The sequence below is a fragment of the Canis lupus genome, chromosome 3 (assembly GCF_003254725.2).
Source record: "Canis lupus dingo isolate Sandy chromosome 3, ASM325472v2, whole genome shotgun sequence".
Lineage (NCBI taxonomy): Eukaryota > Metazoa > Chordata > Mammalia > Carnivora > Canidae > Canis > Canis lupus.
This window is the reverse complement of record NC_064245.1, coordinates 91,435,717-91,458,314: the sequence shown is the minus strand read 5'-3', so window position 1 is coordinate 91,458,314 and position 22,598 is coordinate 91,435,717. Positions and strand designations below refer to the sequence as shown.

The following is a 22,598-nucleotide window of genomic DNA, read 5'->3' as shown; positions in this document are numbered from 1 at the left end:
TGGTTGCCAGGTGTTATCAAATCATAAATACTGTCTTCATCTTAGCCTTGAATTTTCACTCTGTTCATAGTGATTTTCATAATACTTAAGCTTATCTCAATAGGGTCAAATTTACAAAATTGTTGTACAGATTGTTATTCTTGCATCTTAAGAAAGTCTTCCTTATTTTGAGTTTGTTAGGATTTAATCCTAGATCTTTTCTTTAAAAGTTTTTCCTTTCACATTTAGCTGCTCTTTAACCCACTGGAATTACTTTTGTGAGTGGTGTGACGTAGGAATCTTTTTTTTTTCCTTTGGTCCCACATGATTAACCAGTTGCCCCGGAACCATTTATTCAAGAGGCCATCCTTCCCAGTGATAGAGAATGACATCTCTATCGTATACTAGATTCCACTAATGTCTGGAGAGCTTCCAGCTTGCTCATATGTTCTACTGATATGTATATGGCCAATAGCACCGTGTTTTAATTGTACTGCATTAAGTCTTGATATGTCTAGAGTGACTCCCTCAAACACCTTGACTTAGTTATGCTTAGCTCTTTAAGTATTGCTCATAAATTTTAGGATTGGCAGGTCATTTTTCACAATAAACCCACTGAGAATTTGACTGGAGTGACACTGACTCTATAAGCATATTAAGGATGAAATGCTATCTTTTAGAGCCTGCCCGTTCATTTAAAATATAATTGCTTATTTTGAGAGTCTCATTTTGTAGCCTTCAAAAGTATCATGTTTTCCATAAGGTTTGAAATAGTTTATTAGTTTCATTTTTGGTGTTTTGGTGCATTTACTGCTTTTGTTGCTACTGTCGATGAGATTTTTAAAAAAACTGGATGGTCTAGCTGGGTGGTTGCTGATTTGCAGTGATATATACTGATCTTGTGAGCAGTACCTTTTCTGAACTTTTTACCAGTTCTAAAAGTTTACCTATTCTTTCATACTTTCTACATACACAACCACATTGTTTGTGAGCAACCACAATTTTATTCATTCTTTCCTTGTAAGATATTATTGCTTAATTGCATACTTCTATTTTTTTTCTCATCATGCTACTTAAGTCAGGCCCTCTTATGGTCTGGTGATATATAAATTGGTGATAGTGTGCACTGCTGTCTTGTTCATTACTTTAAATCATCAGGATGTGATATTTTTGGTAGTGGCAGTGCTCATTTACATTTGATAAACATTTTTTATTATAAATTTGTCAGCTTTTGTAGAATTTTTCTCTATCAAGATGATATGTTTCTTTTCTTTTTTGGCAATGTGGAAAATCATAGAGGTTTTTCAACTGTGGAATCATCCATGCCTCACTGTCATTATTTACTATGTTTTTATACTCACTATATTCAACTTGCTAATACATATTTAGGATTTTTTGCACCTATGTCTGTAAGTAAAACTGGTTTGTAACTTTTTTCTTTTGCTTTTTTGGTCTGGTTTTAATATAAAGATTATACCAATATTTCTCTTTTCAAAGACAGAAATTGTTGCTTTACGGTTATATGAAGCTTACCTATAAAACCATTTGTGATTAAGAATTTAAAGATTTATAAGTTAGACTACCCATAAGTTATTCACATTATTAATGGTTAGATTAACTATTAGATTTATGGATTACATCATCTAATTTGAATAAAGAAACTCACAAAATGAACAATGGTCTTAAGTGAGTACTGTTAAGATATTATAAGTGAGTATACTATGGAAGATATCAGCACTAACAAATAAACAAAGGCAGAACATTGCCACAGCTAGTATAAGCACTTTAATGATTATAGGTAAGAACAGTATAATCAGGGCAAAAATTTTAAATCTTTTTTTTAAAAAAGATTTTTATTTATTTGAGAGTGAGAGAGAGCATGTGCGCATAGATGAGGGAGGAGCAGACTCCTGACTTGGGAGCTCGATCCCAGGACCCCAAGATGACGACCTGAGGTGAAGGCAGATGTTTAACTGACTGAGCCCCCATGTGCCCCCCCCCCACTAAATTTTGATTCTTAAAAAAAAAACATTTGAGGGGCTCCTGGGTGGCTCAGTCAGTTAAGCATCTGCCTTCAGCTCAGATCATGATCCTAGGATCCTGGGATCCAACCCCACATCTGGCTCCCTGTTCAGTTGGGGAGCCTGCTTCTTCCTCTCGCTCTGCCCCTCCCTCCTGCTCATGCTGTCTCTCGCTTTATCTCAATAAAATCTTTAAAAAGAAAAAAAAAGAAATCTGAATCCATCTGAAATGTGGATTTATACCTTCTATCATTATTAATAAAATTCTCTCAAAGTTTATAGTGTGTAATAAGATACTAGCAGTGAAGTTGTGATTAGCAAGACACTTAAAAGTTGTTTATAACATCTTTATTTTAACCTTAAAAATTTTAATTTATGGAAACATTAGTACAGATATTGGCATGTATACATACACACACACATGCATCAAAGGATACATGCTCTATTTTTTTTTTTTTTTAAGATTTGGTGTACAAGTGTGCAAACTTAAAACCTACCAATTTATACCAGAGCAGTAGGCTTTATAGAAAAAAAAACAAAAACAACCTAATTTTATTACTCTCTGCTTGAAGCAATCTAGGAGTTTTCTGTGGCCATAAGAAAGTCAAAATCTTCAATATTTCCTGTATAGTTTTCTCATAATCTGGTCTCTATTTTTTTTGGCTTACTCTATTAACATTCTCTCCCTTGCTCTCTACACTATAAGCCACACTAGACTAAATGATTCCTATAATCGTGTAAGATAAGAAGTAATCCCCCAAAATCAAGATTTAAGGTATAGATTTATATCTACTATTGTTACTCTTTTAATCTTCAGATGAAAAGTTTGTTCACAAAAAAAAAACAACAAAAAGTTTGTTCACATACATATCTGTGCACTTTGCAGAGAATATCACAGTAATTTAAATAATTTACATTACTTGTTTTCCACACATACGTGGGGGTCTGCTGTATCACTTACATTCATAAAATCACAGAATTTAAGGACTGGAAATTTACTTCTAAAATGTCATTTATTCCAACCACTCGTCTGATGCTTTTGAATACCTCTAATGACAAGGCAACCATTTTCCACTTGGAGAAATGTGTGATGCTTAAAAAACATTCTTTTTCATATGACCTGAAATCTGTTTTCCTCTAATTTCTAGATCCTAATTCTAGTCACTGGGCTATTCAAAGAAAGTTCTGCCACATTTAGTGTAATGACCACACAGATACTTGATGGTCACTCTAATGTTACCGTAAGACTTTCTTCTGTGATAGTAAGGAAAAGGAGAAACACAGTATGGAGACTAGTGTTTGACTATCTTTTATGAGTTGGTTACTTCATATTTAATCTTCACATTGCTTTAATGAATTTGCTATTATTATTAATGCCAAATAATAAATGAGGAAACTTAAAGCTTCCACAGGTAAAGTTACTTGTTCGAGTAACTAAGTAGCAGAGCTGGTCAACCACAAGTCTGTCAGGTACTAAAGAAAGCCTATGTTTTAGTCTCATTAGGACACTGACCTGCCTTCGACAAAGAGCTCTAAGAGGGTATGAAACATGGAAAACAAAACAAAACAGCAACCAAGCAAAATTCTAAAAATTCTATGCTAACTTCCAAAATTCTAGGTGTTGATATATTTTTTCCTCAAGCCTTATATTGTAGTCATCTTTGACATTTCTGTCTTATAAACTGTCTAATTATTATCTTAATATTTCTCAGATCTTTCTACATAAGTAAACTCCCACGACCTAAAATTAGGGAAGCAAAAAGAGAAAATCACTTCCCTATTTCATCCCCTCTCAATTTTTATGTTATACAATGAAAAGACCATCTTCTTTAAACATTAACTAGGTACTCTTCTTTAGAGCCCAAACACACACTTCCTTCTATAATCAAACCTAATGCTGGTATTTTCCTGGCTTCAAGGACTGACAACACTATTCCGAACTTGTGTTAACAAAAGATACCTATTCTCTCTTCTCCAGGCAAACACTTACTTGGCATCCTCCACAAGCACTTAAAAGGCCCTTCCTTCCTTTCCCTGTGAATCATGGCTCTTCTTCAATTAACTATTAGATCAGTCCAACACAGACTTCATCATTTAGGCTTCTTATGAAAAATGTATCTCTATATTCTTAGTTGCATGATTATATTTATCACATATATTAACTTTTCTTTTTCTCCATTATTTCCCCATAAATAATTGAAGAAAAATCACCTATTTTTTTTTTATTTTTCATCTAAGTATAAAAAACTGAACAGCAAGTGCTTAATGTTCTCAGCTGTATGTTTTAAAAACAATTTCTCATTAAATACATCTCTTTATTTGTATTCTTTGTTTTTAAGTTGCTTGTTAGGATTTTCTCACCATATATTTAATTGTGAAAAGAGACCAAGAGCAACGCAAATTCTCTTTCAAAAACAAAGTGAAACACAATACAAAATTCAGCCCTTCTCTAGTTCATCCCATAGGCTAGCTAATTGCAAGTAATATTACTTCTAAAATAAATTTCTTTATGAATGTAAGGTTTTATGTATATTAAATACTAAAACATAAAATTATGAATGACACACACATGTACACAAAATCTTACCTTGCTGAGTATTTTGTTCTTGCATTCGATTCACAGTGAGGTCTAAGGGGCCTTCCTGCTCTTCCTGAAGCGAGTTTTCTGCTTGATTCATTTGGATACTTTTACATATTAAACTTGGTCCAATTGAACCATTTCTATTTTCTTGAATTTTACCACTTTTTGAAATATACTCAATTGCAAACTGACGTATCATCTTTTTCATTAATTCCTGAGCAACTAAGGGAATGTTAGGATCACAGTTCTGAGGAAGATCTAGGGAAGAAATAAATATGACAGGCATTAAAAAAGAGAAACGCAAAATACCAATACTTACACTTATTTTTGTTAAAAATTAATGGATTCAGAAGTCTTCAGTCCACATTGCTAATGGTTTCTAGGACTTAGCAGTAGAAACCTTGTAGATTTAATTAGTATTACATCAATCCAAACTTGGCATATTTAATCATTCCTTATAAACATTTTCCAGGGTGCTCGGGTGCTCAGTTGGTTGAGCGTCCGTCCCACTCTTGGTTTTGGCTCAGGTCATGATCTCAGGGTTGTGAGATGGACCCCCAAGAATTGCTCTGTGCTAAATGCATAGTCTGCTTGAAATTCTCCCTCTCCCTCCCACCACATGCACCTGTGTTCTCTTAAATAAATAAATAAATAAATAAATAAATAAAATCTCCAAATAACAACAAAAACCCAAACATCTTCAGTCCCAAACTAAAATACAAAGAATTAGACACAGAAGTGGAACAGCTTATTTTCAGAGTTTTAATTCAAATGCATTCTACTAGATATTGAAACACTTAGAATGCAAACAAATTATAACTAAGCAATTTCTAATATACAAGTAAATGTATACATTAACTATTTAACAAAACATCTAAACTCTTATACTTATTACCGTTAAATTCTTCAATTCTGTCAAATGTGTATTCCATAAATAACCTGAATGTCATCAAAAATTTTCCTTTCCTCAACTTATATGGAAAAATTTCAATCATAAAGAAAAAATAAAGAAATATACAGTGATATAGGCAGCCTCTACCAAGATTCAAGAATTGTTAGTATCCTTCCACATTCACTTTTTTTTTTTTAATTTTATTTACTTATGATAGTCACACACAGAGAGAGAGAGAGGCAAAGATATAGGCAGAGGGAGAAGCAGGCTTCATGCACCAGGAGCCCGACGTGGGATTCGATCCCGCGTCTCCAGGATCGCGCCCTGGGCCAAAGGAAGGCACCAAACTGCCGCGCCACCCAGGGATCCCCCGCATTCACTTTTAAAACTTTTTTTGTTTGCAGAACCACTGAAAGTATATTGTAGAATTATGACATTTCACTACTAAATATTTCAGTATGCATCTACTAAGACCCTCCTATAAAAATGGCAATACAATTATTGAGGGTCTTAATCCTTGACCCCAAAACATGTAGATCAGCTACAACTACAATAAAGATCAGAAGTGATACACAATTTTGTTTGAAACTTGTACAGGAGATAAAATAACTGAATTATTTTATATAAGTATGGAATGAGGACAGACAACTTGTAAACACAGTATATAATAGTGATAAGAAGTTTTGGTATTAGGGAGGGTGGGTGGTGGTAATTTTTTCACCCATACTTCTGGCCTCACTCCAATCCTTTTATTTTGTTCCGTCAGAGGCAGAACTATTGATAACTTGGGAAAGATGACTATGCAAACATGACGAGGCTCCACAGTTTTTCCTCACAGAAGTTAACCTAGAGATACTACTTCTTTGCTCCTTAAAAACCTCAACTCTTACCAAGGCCGATCAGTGTTATATATATAGGCCTGCTGTGATCCAGGGCTGTCTGAGACTGGAGGATTGAGTCTCTTTTGTTTTGGGTTTAAATATTAGCTGGAGCACATGTCTTAGAAATCTGAGGGCAAGTTCCCCAACTAACATCTACAGTTATAGATACAAGACTCTAAAATGCAAGATAGTTTGAGAATATATGATATTTGGAAGTGAGGAGAGGCAACAAACTACTTCCACCTTGACCACTACCAAATTCGGTAACAAAACGTGATCTAGGCTGAGATGAATCTATTTATTTATGGTCTTGCAGAAGTATCAATATATTTGATTACAGGGTGTTGTTTTGGAGATGTCACATAGCAAATATAACATCTGAGAGAAGGAACTGTGGGCCAATATAAAAGTAACACTTTAGCCTTTACATTTACTCTTCATTTAGAGCCCAGTAGGGAAGAGAGGCACTACTGTCTTTAGGTACTGGAAAAAAAGGACTTAACTACAGGTTGGAATCTTAGCCATCTTTAAGAGCTTAGGGTAGTTACATATCCCCTCTAGGTTTTAGTTTTTCCGTTCAAAAAAATGGAAATGATAACCAAACTTCTGAAATCATAATAGGGCTTGATCACAGGATATTTTAAGGTTTTGTAAGATTGTAGGTAAAATACTGCAATTCCTATACTTGGCATTTTAACAGTCTAGTAAACATTAGCCATTAAGATACAGACTGAATGAACACTTTTATTTTATTTAAGTCACAAAACGGCAAATAAGTAAAAATATTAACTAGGTTAATATTAAATTATTAGCTAACTGGGAAAATACAAAAGACCTAACCTCTAAGTACATGCGATACTTTTTGGTCCAGAATAGACAGTATTAGCACATGTACCCTAAATGACATAGCTTACCAAAACAAGAAATTTCCAAGTTGTACATAAACTCTCAATTTATATCATTTTTAAATTATTACCTCCAAGCATCTTTGAAGGCTTCTTTTGAATATTCTGCTCCAGCTTTCTCCAAGCCTGATTTTCCTTTGTATTATGTGTTAATAGGAGGTATTAAATTTACTTCTTGGTATTTTGTTTAACTGTCTGAAAATTTATTGACAAATGTCACCTTATATATTAAAAAAATTAAATTTACCAAAAAAAGACTAGAAACATTTGGATTTATATCAACTGACTGGGGTTATAATTTTAGGGTTAGAGTTTAAAGCTAAGTTTAAAGCTGAATACATTGTGCTACTCTATTTTTTTTCATGTACTCAGTTTTTGGTCTTTTATACTGGGTAATACATGTGTATTTAAGAAAAGAGAAAGACAGTGACAAAGGAAATGCTGATTAGCTAGGGAGCCTTCTAGGTTATGTGTACAAGCTGTTATAACTATAAAAAAGCAAATGAGTTAACTAGAGATACGGACCAGGAATTGTAATGTTTCCAAAGGTCAGGGAAGCAATAAATATTTGGCTGGAAGAGAGAATGCTGCCACATAGAAATAGTGTCCATTGTCCCCAAGAAGACAAAAATAACTTGTTTTTTTGCCCTCTTAATCCTTTAAATTTAACTAATTCAAATGTTTAACAAGCTTTTGTAACAGCCAGTTTCAAGATAGTTCTCAATGACTCCAACCTCCTGGCTTCAGTCTGTTGTGTAGCCCCTTCCATGTTGCACTGGTTGGTGGTATGGGTGATTTAGAGCATTCTAAAGAAGCATGTCACTTCCAAGATAAGTTATAGAATTCAGTTTCTATCTTGGATACTCCTGAATGTTAGTGTTTGCTGTCACCCCCTCCCCCATCCTCTATCACTCACTCTGGAGGTCATACTGTTAAAAGCTCTTTGGGGAGGCTCACATGGAGAAGAACTGAAGTCCCCTGCAAACAACCAGTGAGTGAACTTGAAAGAAGATATTCCAGATCAATGAAATCCCAGATGATCATAATCCCAGCTGATCCCTTGACTGCAGCCAAACATCCAAGTGTGCTAGTATAAGATTCATAGCTCAGAGAAAAAGTGAGACAATAAATGTTTATTTTAAACTGCTAAATTTTGGGGATAATTTGCTAAATAATAATGATAATAAATTAAAAATTTTGGTACATGTTAGTGGGATGTTGCTGTAATAAAAATCTGAAATTGTGATTTGGCTTTAGAACCAGGCAGAGATGAGCACTGGGTATTATACATATTGGCAAACTGAATTTAAATAAATGAATAAATAAATATTCTAGGTCTAAAATAATTTTTTTGCTAATTAAAAATAAAGAGTTGTTATATTGAAAAAACCCCCAAAATAACCAAGCAGTGGGCTCTGGGGGTGAATTAACATTGTAAGACAAAAAGAACTTTGAAGAAGTTGTTAATAGGAACCTTGTGGTCTTTGATAAGATGTGTAGGGCGAAGATTTGTAGGACAGTAAGATAAATGTTATTGGAAAGTAGAGGAAAGAATATACTTATTTTATAGTGGTAGAAAGTTTTATAATAACCACTATTTGCAATAATATGGAAAAAGTAGAAAATGTGCCTAATAAATTGGGTGATTTATCTAGAGAAATTTCTAAGCAAAGTATTGAGATGCCCTCCAGTTTCTTCTTGTAATTATAGTAAAATGTAGGAAGGGAGATATACTAAAGGAAGAGCTGTTAAATAAAAAGAAACCAGATCTTGATTATTTTGAAAAATTTCAGATATACAGATAGCAAATGAGGCTAAAATTAAGAAAGGCTGAGCTAAGACCAAATCAGGGGAACAACCAGGAAAACAGCTTCAAAATGGTGATGGTTTTTTCTCCAGAGTTATGGAGAATATGTTGTGGGACCTATGTGAATTTTAAATTTTAATTTTTTGTGTGTGGGGTGTCATTCCTTTAAACAATAGAACACTGGAGTTAACCAAATCTTTACAGGGAGTATCCATTCAAGAACACTGGCTAAATTTCCTTAAGAATAGTAAGCTGTATAGTGTTTTAAATTGCTTTATTCCCATCCTCCCTCACTACTTTTGAGGAAGCCTTCCCAAGGCAAACCCCAACAATGTTAGGGTTCTAGATATTTAAGGAAATCTCTGTCCATTCAGTAGTTTACCACTAAGCTAACTAAGCAGAGATGTTAATAGCTACACAATACAAAGAATACTGACTTCATGGAATTACATCAGAAAAGTCATTAAACAAACAAACAAACATAGCAACAACAAATAGTAACACCAAAACCTGAGGTGGGGGGTAATTTGATTTCTACCAGTGTCACACTGTATTATTTAAAATATCCAGTCTTTTAAAACATCACAAGAAATGCAAAAAAAATAAGAATGTATGGCACATATACAGGAAGAAAAAAGTCAACAGATAATGTCTCTGAAGAGGCTCAGATATTGAATTTCCCAGATAAAAACTTTAATCAGACATTTTAAATATGTTCAAAGAGCTAAAGGAAATCATGTATAAAGAACTAAAGGGAAGTATCAGGAGAATATTTCAGCAAATAAAAAATAAAGTTTTTTAAAAGAACCAACTAGAAATTCTAGAGTTGAAAAGTACACTAATTAAAATCCAAAATTCACCATGATGGATACAGCAAAAGATTTGTACTGGCAAAAATCAATCGATCAATCAATCAGTGAATTTGAAGATGGGCCCATTGAGATTATCCATTCTGAGGAGAGAGAGAAAAGAAGGAAGGGAGAGTAGGAAGGAGGGAAGGAGGGACAGAAGGCAGGCAGGCAGGCAGGCAAGCAGGCACACATGTAGGTAAGGGGAGGGGACAAGAGGGGAGAAAGAAGGAAAAAAAGAAAAATAAGAGTCTCAGAGATCTATGGAATATCATCAAATGCACCAACATTCACAATGGTTGTCCTTGAAGAGAGGAGAGAAAGAGGCACAAAGGAAAGCTGAAGAAATGACAATGTCTCAAATTTGATGAAAAACCTTTACGTACATATCCAAGAAGGATAAAGTCAAAGAAAGCCACATTTAGATGCATCCTAATCAAATGATCAGAAGCCAAAGACAAAGAGCAAGTCCTGAAAGCAGCAAGGAAAACCCCTCAATTCACATACAAGATCCTCAATGAGATTAATAGCCAATATCACACGAGAACCTGTGAAGGCCAGAAGGCAGTGAGATGACATACATATTCAAGGAACTGAAAGAAAAAAGATTGTCAATTAAGAATTTTACATTCAGCAAAAGTATCCTTTAAAAACACACAAGAAATTTAGACATTCTCAAATAAATAAAAACAGAAAAGTTGCTGCAAGCAGACCTTACCTAATAAAAGGACACTGGAGAGTAACTCAAATCCACACAAAGAAATAATAAGCATCAGTACAGTAACTACATAGGTAAAATACAGTATAAATGTATTTTTTTAATAAATTACCAAATGTATTTTTTGTTTGTAACTTTTTTCCTATTTAATTTAGAAGACAGCTGATAAAGCAATAATTACAAATCTCTTAGTGGATAATGTAGTAGTATGGAGGACAAAACACAGCGAGGAGGGAAAGGAAATGGAGATATACAGGTTCAAAGTTTTTCTAAACTACTGAAATTAAATTGGTATTAATTTGAACTAGACTGTTGTCTATTAGGATGTTAATTGTAATCCCCAGGACAACCACTAGGAAAACATCTGAAGAATATAATAAAAGACAGAACAAAGGACTTAAAATGGTATACCAGAAAATATCTCCTTAACACAAAATAAAGTAATAATAGAAACGCAGAGAAAACAAAAAGAAATAAGACATATTGAAAATAGCAAAATGACAGATGTAAATCTTACCTTATCAGTAATTACATTAAATGTAAATGGAAAGGCAGAGATTGGCAAAATGTATTAAAAAGAACAAGCCAACTACACACTGTCAAAAGAGACATTTGAATTTTTTTTGAAAGATCTTATTTATTTGAGAGAGAGAGAGAGAGAGAGAGAGCGCGCAAGTATGAGTGGGGGAGGGGCACAGGGAGAGGGACAAGTAGACTCCCTACTGAGCAGGGAGCCCAACATGAGGCTCGATCCCAGGACCCCGAGATCATGACTTGAGCAGAACGTAGATACTTAACCAACCAAGTCACCCAGGTGTTCCAAAAGAGACATTTTAAATTTAAATATCCAAATATGTTGAAAGAAAGAGGATAGGGAAATAAAAGACATTATGTAAACAGTAACCAAAAGGAAGCTGGGGTGATTCTACTAATATCAGGCAAAATTGATTCTAAGATAAAAATTGTCAATAAAAACAGATAAGGTCACTTTATAACAATAAAGGTTCAATCTATTAAGAAGACATACTAATTATAAACATACATATACCTCACAACACAGCCCCAAAATACATGAAGAAATAACAGAATTAAAGAGAGAAATAAAACATTCAATACTAACAGTTGGAAATTACTCAATAAACCACTTTAAAAAATACGTTTATTTATTTATTCTTTCTTTCTTTCTTTCGCAAACATGTGAGTGGGGGGAGGGGCATTGGGAGAGGGAGAGAAAACCTCAGGGCTCAATCTCATAACCTGAGCCAAATCAAGAGTTGGGCACTAACTGACTGAGGCACCCGGGTGCCCCTAAACCATTTTCAATAATGTATAGAAAAACCAGAAAGAATATAAACTAATAGAAGACTTTAACAACACTAAATTAATTATATCTAACAAACATATGCAGCACTCCATCCCAAAACAGCACAATGCATATTTTTGTCAAATGTATATAGGGATTCTGTAAGACAGACCATACGTTAGGACACAAAACAAAAAGATTAAAAACATAAAAGGTATGTTCTCCAAAGTCAAAAGAATAAAAAAAGTAGAAAAAGGAAATATGGGAAATTTACAAATGTAAAAAAAAAAAAAATTCCTAAAAATGTAAGGAGTAAAAGATTGAGTCACAAAGGACATCAGAGGGGATCCCTGGGTGGCTCAGCGGTTTAGAGCCTGCCTTTAGCCCAGGGCGTGGTCCTGGAGTCCTGGGATCGAGTCCAGGGTCAGGCTCCCGACATGGAGCCTGCTTCTCCCTCTGCCTTTCTCTATGTCTATCATGAATAAATCAATCAATCAATCAATCAATCAATCTTAACCCCCCCCCCCAAAAAAAAAACCAAAAAAACAAAGGACATAGAATATACCACAAGTCTACTGAAAAGGAAAATACAACACACCAAATGGTATGAGATGCTGCTAAAGCAGTACTTAGAGGACAATTTGTAGCTGTAAAAACATATTTTTTAAAAGCAATTCCAACCAACAACCCAAGGTTAGAGCAGAAAAATTAAAGAAAAGAAAAACAACAGAGAAGATCAATGAAATCAAAACTTGGTTCTCTGAAAAGATCAACAAAGTTACAAACCTTTAGCTAGACTAACCAAGAAAAGAAACTAGAGAAGATTTAAGTTGCTAAAATCAGGAACAAAAGAAGAGATGTTACTTCTAATCTTAAAGAAACACAAAAGAGAATCAGAAAATACTATAAAAAATTATACATCAAGTTAAATATTCTAACACATAATACTGTATGTTAACTACAATGTAATTAAAATAAAAATAATAAAATTTCAAAAAAAAATTAGATATCCTATATGAAATGGCTAAATTCTAGAAAGATATAAATTATCAAACTGACTCGACGATGTAATAGAAAACATAAATAGACCTATAGTAAGTAAAAACATTGAATAACTAAAAAACTTGCCATGAAGAAGGCCCAGGGACTGATTTACCAGTGAATTCTATTAGACATTAAAAAAATTAACACCAAATCCTTCACAAATTCTAAGAAAGAGGAAGGAATATTTCCCAATTCATTTTATGTCAGCAATAGACAAAAGAAATCACATGAAAAGAAAACTATCATGCCAAGTGAAAACTATCAATTATGAAGAGATGCAAAAATCCTAAATGAAATACTATCAAACAGAATCCAGCAACACCTAAAAAGAACTACGCACCAAGAATTTATCGGGTGGACAATATAGTGATTCATAACGTATTATATTAAAAATGGTGAAACTTAAAGACAACCTAAATAAATAGAAATATATTTTGTGTTCATGAACTGGAAGATGTAATATTTTAAGATGGTAATACTCCCCAAAGAGATTCAACACAATCCCCATCAAAATCCCAGCTGGCATTTTCATAGAAATTGGCAGCTTGATCTAAAACTCATATGGAAATGCAAGGAATCCAAGATAGAAAAAAAAAAAAATCTTGAAAAGAAAACAACTAAATTGAAGGATCAGCACGTCCTGATTTTGAAAATTACTATCAAGTGCAATAATCAAGACAAAGATTAGACATATAGATTAATGGGGTAGAACTGAGCCTCAAAATAAACCCTTACATTTATAGTTAATTGATTTTTGGTAAGAGTACCTAGACAATTCTTTTTTTTTTTTTTTTTTTAACCTAGACAATTCAATGAGAGAAAGAACAGTCTTTTCAACGATGCTGGGACAACTAGATACTTACACAGAAAATGAAGCTGGATCTCTACCTCATACAATATATAATAATTAACTGAAAATGGATCAAAGGCCTCAACAGAGGCACTCAAACCTGAAAAATCTTAAAAGAAAACACATGCATAAATCTTTATAACCTTGGATTAAGGCAACAATTCCTTATATATGACACCAAAAACACAAGCAACAAAAGAAAAAAACAGATTAGACGACGAAAATTAAAAAGTACTTCAAAGGACACAAGAAGTGAAAGACAGTCCACACAATGGGTGTTAATATTTATAAATGTTTGATAAAAGTTCAGTGTACAAGAATTCTTTATAAGAACTTTTACAAATCAACAAAAAAACAAATGCCCCCCCCAAAATGGAAAATGATTTGAATAGATATTTCTCCAAAGAATATATTACTAATGGCCAATATGCACATGAAAAAGATTCTTAACATCACTGCTCATTAGGGAAATGCAAATCAAAACGACAATGAGATATTTCACACCCAAAAGGAGCATTATAATAAAAAAAAAATGCAGATAAAGTACTCATGAGGATGTGAAGAAATCTGAACCCTCAAACACTGCAGGTGAGAATGTGAAAATAGTGTAGCCACTTTGGAAAACACATTGGCAGTTCTTAAAAAAATGTAAACACGTGATCCAGGAAATTCCACTCCCAGGTATATACCCAAGAAAACTGAAAACACGTATCAATGAGTTTGAATATCCATGGTAGCATTATTGAGTAATGAGTGCATGAAAATTCATGGAGCATTATTCATAACAGCCAAAAAGTAGAAACAACCCAAATGAACATCAACTGGTGAATGTATAGATAAGAAGTCATATATCCATACAACAGAGTATTATTCAATCATAAAAAGGAATGAAGAACTGGTACACACTGTAAGGATGAACCTCGAAAACATTAGGCTCAATGAGGGCTGCACATTATACGATTCCATTACATGAAATGTCTAAAACAGGCAAATCTTTCTCCTTTTCCCTCTCCACACCCCCTCTTAGTGGTTGCCAGAGGCTGGGGGAGGATAGGTAAAGGAGGAGTGAGTGCTAATCTGCTAATGGGTTTCTTTTTTAGGATGATGAAAATGTTCCGGAATCAGATAGCAGTGAGGGTTGTAAAACTTGGTCAACGAGCATACTGAAACCCACTAAAAATCGTATACCTTTAAAAAAGTTAATTTCATAGTAAAAAAGGAAAGGAAGGATAGAACTCCAAGGAGTGGAATATGACAGATCCAAGAGCCATAAAGAATTGTTCTTAGACCTTAAGATCTAATCAAAGAACTCCCAACTCTTGCCCAGCTGGATTTCAGATTTGCTATGAATGGTGACCTCTGTGTGCTCCCCTTTTCTCCAATGCGGAACAGAGTGTTTACAGTGGTTATTCACCACTCTGTTGGGTGTGTATGGGCAGGCAGCTTGTTTTTCTTACTTTTAAAGGTCAATAAATCAAGAGGAATTGTACCTGAAGTGCTGTAAAGAGCTGCACACAAAGAACCCAGTTTGCACCTGGACCTAAATTAGTATTGTGAGATAACAGTGTAATAACAATAAGACTTTTGAAAGTCTTGGGCAAAGATGAGTATATTTTGCAAATAAAGAGAGATGTGAATCACTGGGGACAGACCGATCCCAACTTCCTTGTATGCACACCTTTGTTTCGTATTCTCCCAACTGATGGCTGGCATATCATGCCACTGTTTACCTGAGAGGAACAGCTGCTCTTGAAATCATTCTAAAAATACTGATGGGTTATCTCAATTATGAGATCATCAATGAGGAATATTGAGTCCAATAAAATGTCTTAAAGGCCAGGATCATTTTTGTCATCACCTTCCCCCCATCCCCATTTCCCTTCTCTCCATATTTGATAGCTGTATTAATAATTAACACTGGTTTACACTTTACAGAACAAGGACTCTGATATCATTTAATGTCAAGGATCATATTAGCACAGATAGTAATGTAACGAAAAGTAAAAAGGGAAGCAAAGTCTTATGGAACCATTTACAGTACACAGTTTTTGCCCTTGCCTTTTATTTTTTCCCAAGTATTTTACTTCTAAACATTTCAATCTATGAAAAAGTTGAAAGAATAATACAATGTACTTCCACAAAATTTTGCCTCTATAGATTCAACAACTGTTGACATTCTGTATCATTTTCTGTACATACACACAAGTTATTTGGGGGGGAAGCATTCGCAGATGTCATGAATCCTTAACCTGAAATACTGGGTAATAAAGAACATCACCATATATAGCTATAATACCATTATTCCTTCCAAGAAATTTAGCACAAACAATAATGCCTTCAATTTTCCCAATTATGTCCTTTACAGTCTTTTTTCTCCCCAATCTCAGGATGCAATCAAGAATCACATGTTGTATTTGACTGTCATGTGTCTCCAGTCTTTTTTTCTTTCATGCCATTCATTTGATAGCATGTTCCACAATCTGGGTTACATTCCTCATCATTTGGGTTCAGACTGATTGATCATTTTTTTGCAGGAATAGCACCATAGATGATATGCCTCCTTGGAGTGTAACAGTTGGTCTGCTATCAGTGATGCCATATATCACTTGCTTTAAGGTGATTTTCAACAAATCTCTCCATTGTGAAGTTACATTTTCTCCTTTATAATTAGTAATCCGCGGAGTCATACTTGAATGGGATTATCCTGTTCCCTAGCATTCTTTACTCAATTGTTTTAGCATTGATTGATGATTCCTGCCTGAATCAATTATTACACTAGCGATTGCAAAATGGTAATTTTGTAATTCCATTATTCATTCTCTATTTTTATGTAGCGTTCCTAAAAAAAAGTGCCTTCTCTTCTGTGAAGAGAAGACCCTTATCTTTTGTTTTTACCACTATGGACTCATGGATTGTTTCTTGTTATCCAATGTTATCATCCATGCCATCATTATCCATTTTAATGCACAAGTTGTTTCAAATTTAGCCAGTGGAAACCTTCAAGTTGGTTCTTGTATTCTTTTGATATACCTCCTGTTTATGGGGATGTCTTTATTTTTTGGCAAATAAGGAGATACTACACGTCCCCTTTCTACTTTTCTTGTCCCTGACTTAGAATCAATCAATATTATAAATATCCTATTTTTCCTTTTTTTGTGGTAGAGAGTGCTACTGAGGCATCAAGATCTGGATGCTAAGTGTGGTTATTGCTACTGTGGTGTCACTGCTTCTAGAATCTTACAGTAGGCCAAACTAATAAATACTATATACATTAGATATATATATATACATACACATTTTATTATATATTGTTATTTTACATAAAATTTATATATGTTAAATATTTATAAAATATAAATATATTTAGATCTTGAATTCATACACCTCTAATAACATAGCTCTGTTTTTCTTCCCCCATTCTGTAATTTACTCCTTTCTCCAAATGAAAAAACTCTTAGAACTACTACACCCATACCACTGCTGAAAGATGTTAATCCTTAAAATATGTCCTAGGTTAATTATTTAATTTCTTCCTGTGTTCTGTATTATCAATATGACACAGATTTGTTTCTTTGTTGTTGTTTGTACTCAATCACAGGGTTCACTCCCCCATCCCTTCCGATTTAATTTTATTTTTTAAAAATGCTTAAGATACTTTCTCCCTTTCCCTCTCCACACCCCCACTTAAAAAAATGTAAAAAATTAATGTTTCAAAAGTCAAAACTATACAAGACTCAAATAAGTTTCACTTATTTTTCTTTCACTCCCAAAGTAACCAATTTCATTAGTTTCTAGTTTATACTTTTGTGTTTTTGTTTAAAAATAGACTCATATATTTTTCCCTCTTCTCTCTTAAAAGTGAACATACCACATATAACATGCAGTATACTTTTTTCCTTGCTTTTTCCACTTAAAAAATATACACCCAGGGGCACCTGAGTGGCTCAGTTGGTTAAGTGTCCAACTCTTGATATCAGCTCAGGTCATGGCCTCAGGGTGTTGAGATTAAGATCCACATCCTGCTCCCCTCAGTGATGTGTCTGCTTGAGATACTCTCCCTTTCCCTCTGCCCCTCGTCCTGCTGTGTCACTCTCTCAAAAAATAAATCTTAAAAAAAAAAAAATACACACACTCCCAGGGAATTAATCATTCTTATCAGTTCACAGAAAAGAGATGTTCTTTATTCTCTAGTTTCGTGTCTGTCTATTCTATGTTTTTTTTTTTTTTTTTTTTAAGATTTTATTTATTCATGAGAGACAGACAGAGAGAGAGAGAGAGGGAGAGAGAGAGAGGCAGAGTCACAAGCAGAAGGAGAAGCAGGCTCCATGCAGGGAGCCCAACGCGGGACTTGATCCCAGGTCTCCAGGATCACAACCTGGGCTGAAGGCAGCGCTAAACCGGAGCCACCCAGGCTGCCCTATTCTACGTTTCTATCACAGAACAGTCACCATGTTAGGATCCTAAGGATAGGCATGTAAGTGATTTCTAATATTTTGCTATTAGAAATAACACTGAAATGAATAATTCTGTGCATGTTGTTAAACAAGTATTAGGTAAATTCTAAAAAGTGAGATTACTGGATCAAAGGGTAAATACATATGTAGTTTTTTTTTTTAAAGATTATTTATTTATTTATTTGTGAGAGACAGAGAGAGAGAGAGAGAGAGAGGCAGAGACACAGGCAGAGGGAGAAGCAGGCTCCATGCAGGGAGCCCGACGTGGGACTCGATCCCAGGACCCCAGGATCACGCTCTGGGCCGAAGGCGGCACTAAACCGCTGAGCCACCCAGGGGTCCCCCATATGTAGTTTTAATAGATACTGCCTTATACTCCTTGTAGGAAGTGTATCACTTTGTACTTTCCACAACGATGGATGAAAGTGTTTCATAGGCACCCTAATAGGGTTCTATAAGGCTTTTGAATTTTGGCCAAACTAATATATGAGAAATGGAAACTCACTATTGTTTTAAACATTTTTTTTTTTTTATTTTTTTAATTTATTTATGATAGGCACACAGTGAGAGAGAGAGAGGCAGAGACACAGGCAGAGGGAGAAGCAGGCTCCATGCACCGGGAGCCCGATGTGGGATTCGATCCCGGGTCTCCAGGATCGCGCCCTGGGTCAAAGGCAGGCGCCAAACCGCTGCGCCACCCAGGGATCCCATCACTATTGTTTTAATTTGCAGTTCAAGGGCCATTTGAATGTCTTATTTTTCTGTGTTTAATACTCTGTTCATGCTTTTTGTCAATTTTTCTATGAGTGTCTCACCTTTTTTCTCCCCTTAATTTAAAAAAACTTACATAACTTACATAATAGAGATTAACTTACATAATAGAGATCAACTCTTTCTGATGATATAAAGATTTCCTCCCAGTTTGTCTTTGTCTCTCAATTCTATGAAGTTTTATTCCTGGGAAAATTATTTTCTTTTTTTGATATAAATGACTCTTAAATGTCAATATTTCATTTTATTTCACCTTAAATAACAGAGAAAGCCTCTGCCCTATATCTGGGTTACTAGAGAATTCTACTGATACTTTCTTCCAGTTTATACATGGTTACATCATTTTGCATTTAAATCTCTTATTCAATTTGAAACTTATTCAAGTACACATGAGGTATGGATCTAATTTTATCTTTTTTCAATTAATTTTCTAGTTGTCCTAAGACCATTTATTAAATAGTCCATCATTTTCCTTACTATTTGTAATACCACCTGCATCATATGAGAATATCCCTGAGTATCTGGATCTATTTCTTAATGAGTTGTTTGTCCATTTGGGTGACAGTACTATAATTTTAATTATAGATGTTTTAATACCTGGAAGACCCAGTGTCAGCACTTTAAAAAAATCTATTCTAGGGACGTCTGGGTGGCTCAGTGGTTGAGCATCTGCCTTCAGCTCAGGGTGTGATCCCGGGGTTCCGGGATTGAGTCCCACATTGGGCTCTTTGCATGGAGCCTGCTTCTCCCTCTGCCTGTGTCTCTGCCTCTCTCTCTGGGTCTCTCATGAATAAATAAAAATCTTTAAAACAAAAAAAAAAAAATCTGTTCTATGTACTTGTATTCCATATATTAGCTCCAAGGAAAAGTGGGGGGTGGGGGAAAGGAGAACTTTAAGGGATCATATGAAATTTATGATTTCCTATTACTTTAGGAAAAACAAATTATTTGTATGTTTATTCCAAAAGTCTTTTTTGCTTTTGTAAATGGTATTGTGTTATCTGATTATGTGTATATGAAAGTCATTGACTGTTCATTTTATGTATCTTGACACTGCACTGAATTCTTTTACTACTTGAGTTGATATTAGCATCAATGCTCTTGGTTTTCTATTTTCATATGCAAAGAGAACTAGTTGTATTTCTTCTTTTCCAATTTGTATGAATCTAAGGCAGTTCTCTCTTGTCTAATTGTCCAAACCTCTAACACAATGTTAAATAGTAGGGACTGAGAACAATCTTGCCTTGTTCCAACTTTAATGGGAATGTTGCCAGTGTTTCCACATTATGCTGTATTTAAAAATAGGGTATATGTGTTTTATTAAAGAAATATGCACCAATTCCTTTTTTATTGATTATTTTTATCATGAACACAGGTTGAATTCTGCCAAAGGTCTTTTCAGCAACAGTGGAGATGAACTTTATTTTTGTTTCTCCTTAGATTAACAGGTGAATTATATTAATGGGTATTCTAAAACACAACCATTCTTACATTATTGGAACAAATCTCATTTGACCATGGTGTATTATTTTCTTACTGTAGCACAGAATTCTGTTTGACATTTTTGCATTGAGAGGAGACTGTTCTGTAGTTGTATATATATGTTAATTATCTTTATGAGATTTTTATCTACATCAGTTTCATACTCAGGTTAAAATAATTAGGATACTTTCTTTTTTATGTTCTGGAAAAATTTATGGAGCATTAAAATTGGCTAATCTTAGTTTTGGTAAAATAGAACTTTAAAATCTTCTGAGCTGATGTTTTGTTGAGCTTTTTGATACTTTTTCCTACTAAAAAAAAGAAAGGCTTGCTTAACCTTTCTATTTCCTCTGATAGACAGAAATCTATCTTTTCTGAGATACGAATTCTGCTAAATGGGATTTTCCTAAGTAATGATCTATTTCATCTAAGTTGTGGAAAACAGATAAACAATTTTGTTTTCTTCCCTTTCACCTTAAGGTTGTTTCAAAGAACGTTTTACATTGCAGGTGAACAGGCCTTTAAATTTTGTTATTCATTTCTATCTTTATCGTATTATGGTTGAAATGTTTTTATGTCTTATTTCTACTTTACAGAACTTTTTAAGGATTCTTTTTGACTTAGTAATCAATTTTTTGGTGAATGTTCCCTGTATACTTGAAAGTGTATTTTACATTATCTGAGTAGAGACTTCAATATATACTCTTTAACTATCCCTTACTATTCTTTTAAGTCCTCTATATCTTCACTTAAATTCATTTCACCTATGTTGGACTCAAAGTGACATGTTAATAACCCTATTTGTTCGTTCTTTCCTCTAAATTTTCTGTAAGTCTTAATTTATGAAAGTAGTTGCTATGTTATTTGGTACACAGATATTAATAAATGTCCTATTTACATTATGACTTAGGACCTTTAACAAAGTCTTTTGTCCTCAAGTCCGCAAGAGAACCAATGTAATTTGGTATGTAACAAATATTTTGAGTACTTCATATTTAATTGTACAGGATATTTTTTAAAAATGTCTAGCCCAAAGTTTAAAATTTCATAAATTAAAAAAAATACCCTTCGTCAAGGGTATTAAGTGTCACGGTCCTTTTTTACTACAATGTGAGTGGTGCTTAAGAACACAAGGACTACTAGGTATAATTTATTGCCACTGACTTGATTCATGCTAAGGTGCCAGCAATTTTAACCCATGTTGCTTTTGTGCCATCAGTGCAAATGTCAACATGGCACAAGTGGAAAATAACATTTTAGATTATTAAAAAAAATACTTTTGACCTTGCAGATTCCTTGAATGAGTCTCAGGGACCCCAGGGTTGCATGTATCACGCTTGGAGAACCACAATCCTATGAAAACCTGATATATTTTTATCCCATAATAAATAGTATACTGGGAAGGTAACATAGAAGAATGGTTGGAAATACATCTTTTATTTTTTTTTAAGATCTTATTTATTTATTCCTGAGAGACAGAGAGAGGCACAGACACAGGCAGAGGGAGAAGCAGGCTCCCTGCGGGGTGCCCAGTGCGGGACTGGATCCCAATCCCGGGATCATGACCTGAGCCAAAGGCAGACACTCAACCACTGAGCCACGCAGGGGTCCAGGAAATATATCCTTGTGGTCAGATACACCTGGAATCAAATTTCAGCTGTGTTGATTACAGGCTTTGTAACTTCAGGCAAGTAACTTTATAAGCCATAATTTGTTTATCTGTAAAGTGATTCTACTAATAGCATCTAAAGGAGTTACTGCAAGGACAAAATGAACTAATACATACAGAGCGTGTAGCCAGTGCCTACTACATTGCCCTCAGAAAGCACTAGCCTATAATTATTTAATTTTTATACAATACAGCTATTTTCTAACAATCCCTGTATCAAGAGAAGAAAAATCAAAGACAGTAATTTGGGTAGTTTCTCTAAATCAAAAGCTTAAAAAATGAGCAAAACCTTTGAAATACTAGATTACTAAAATTTTAGAATATAAAATTTCAATAATGGCATTTTTTAACATTTGAAAGCCTTTTTTTTTAAAACACTGAACTTTTAACCTT

The 22,598-nt window shown here is 34.2% G+C and overlaps 1 protein-coding gene across 23 annotated transcripts in view; it reads right to left on the bottom strand.

Annotated features, from left to right (window-relative positions):
* The window catches only part of LCORL (ligand dependent nuclear receptor corepressor like), a 154,481-nt gene that overhangs the window by 45,075 nt on the left and 86,808 nt on the right, over positions 1–22,598 (bottom strand). For 17 of the 23 annotated variants that reach the window (XM_049108038.1, XM_049108043.1, XM_025437787.3 and 14 more), the window contains one exon: positions 4,588–4,839. The exons of 3 other annotated variants lie outside the window; for them this stretch is intronic. In XM_049108038.1, coding sequence (XP_048963995.1) covers positions 4,588–4,839 — 252 coding nt within the window. Of the gene's footprint in view, positions 1–4,587; positions 4,840–7,330; positions 7,477–22,598 lie in introns of those variants that run through there. 3 more of the 23 variants (XM_049108044.1, XM_049108047.1, XR_007409626.1) reach the window with 3 other exon arrangements.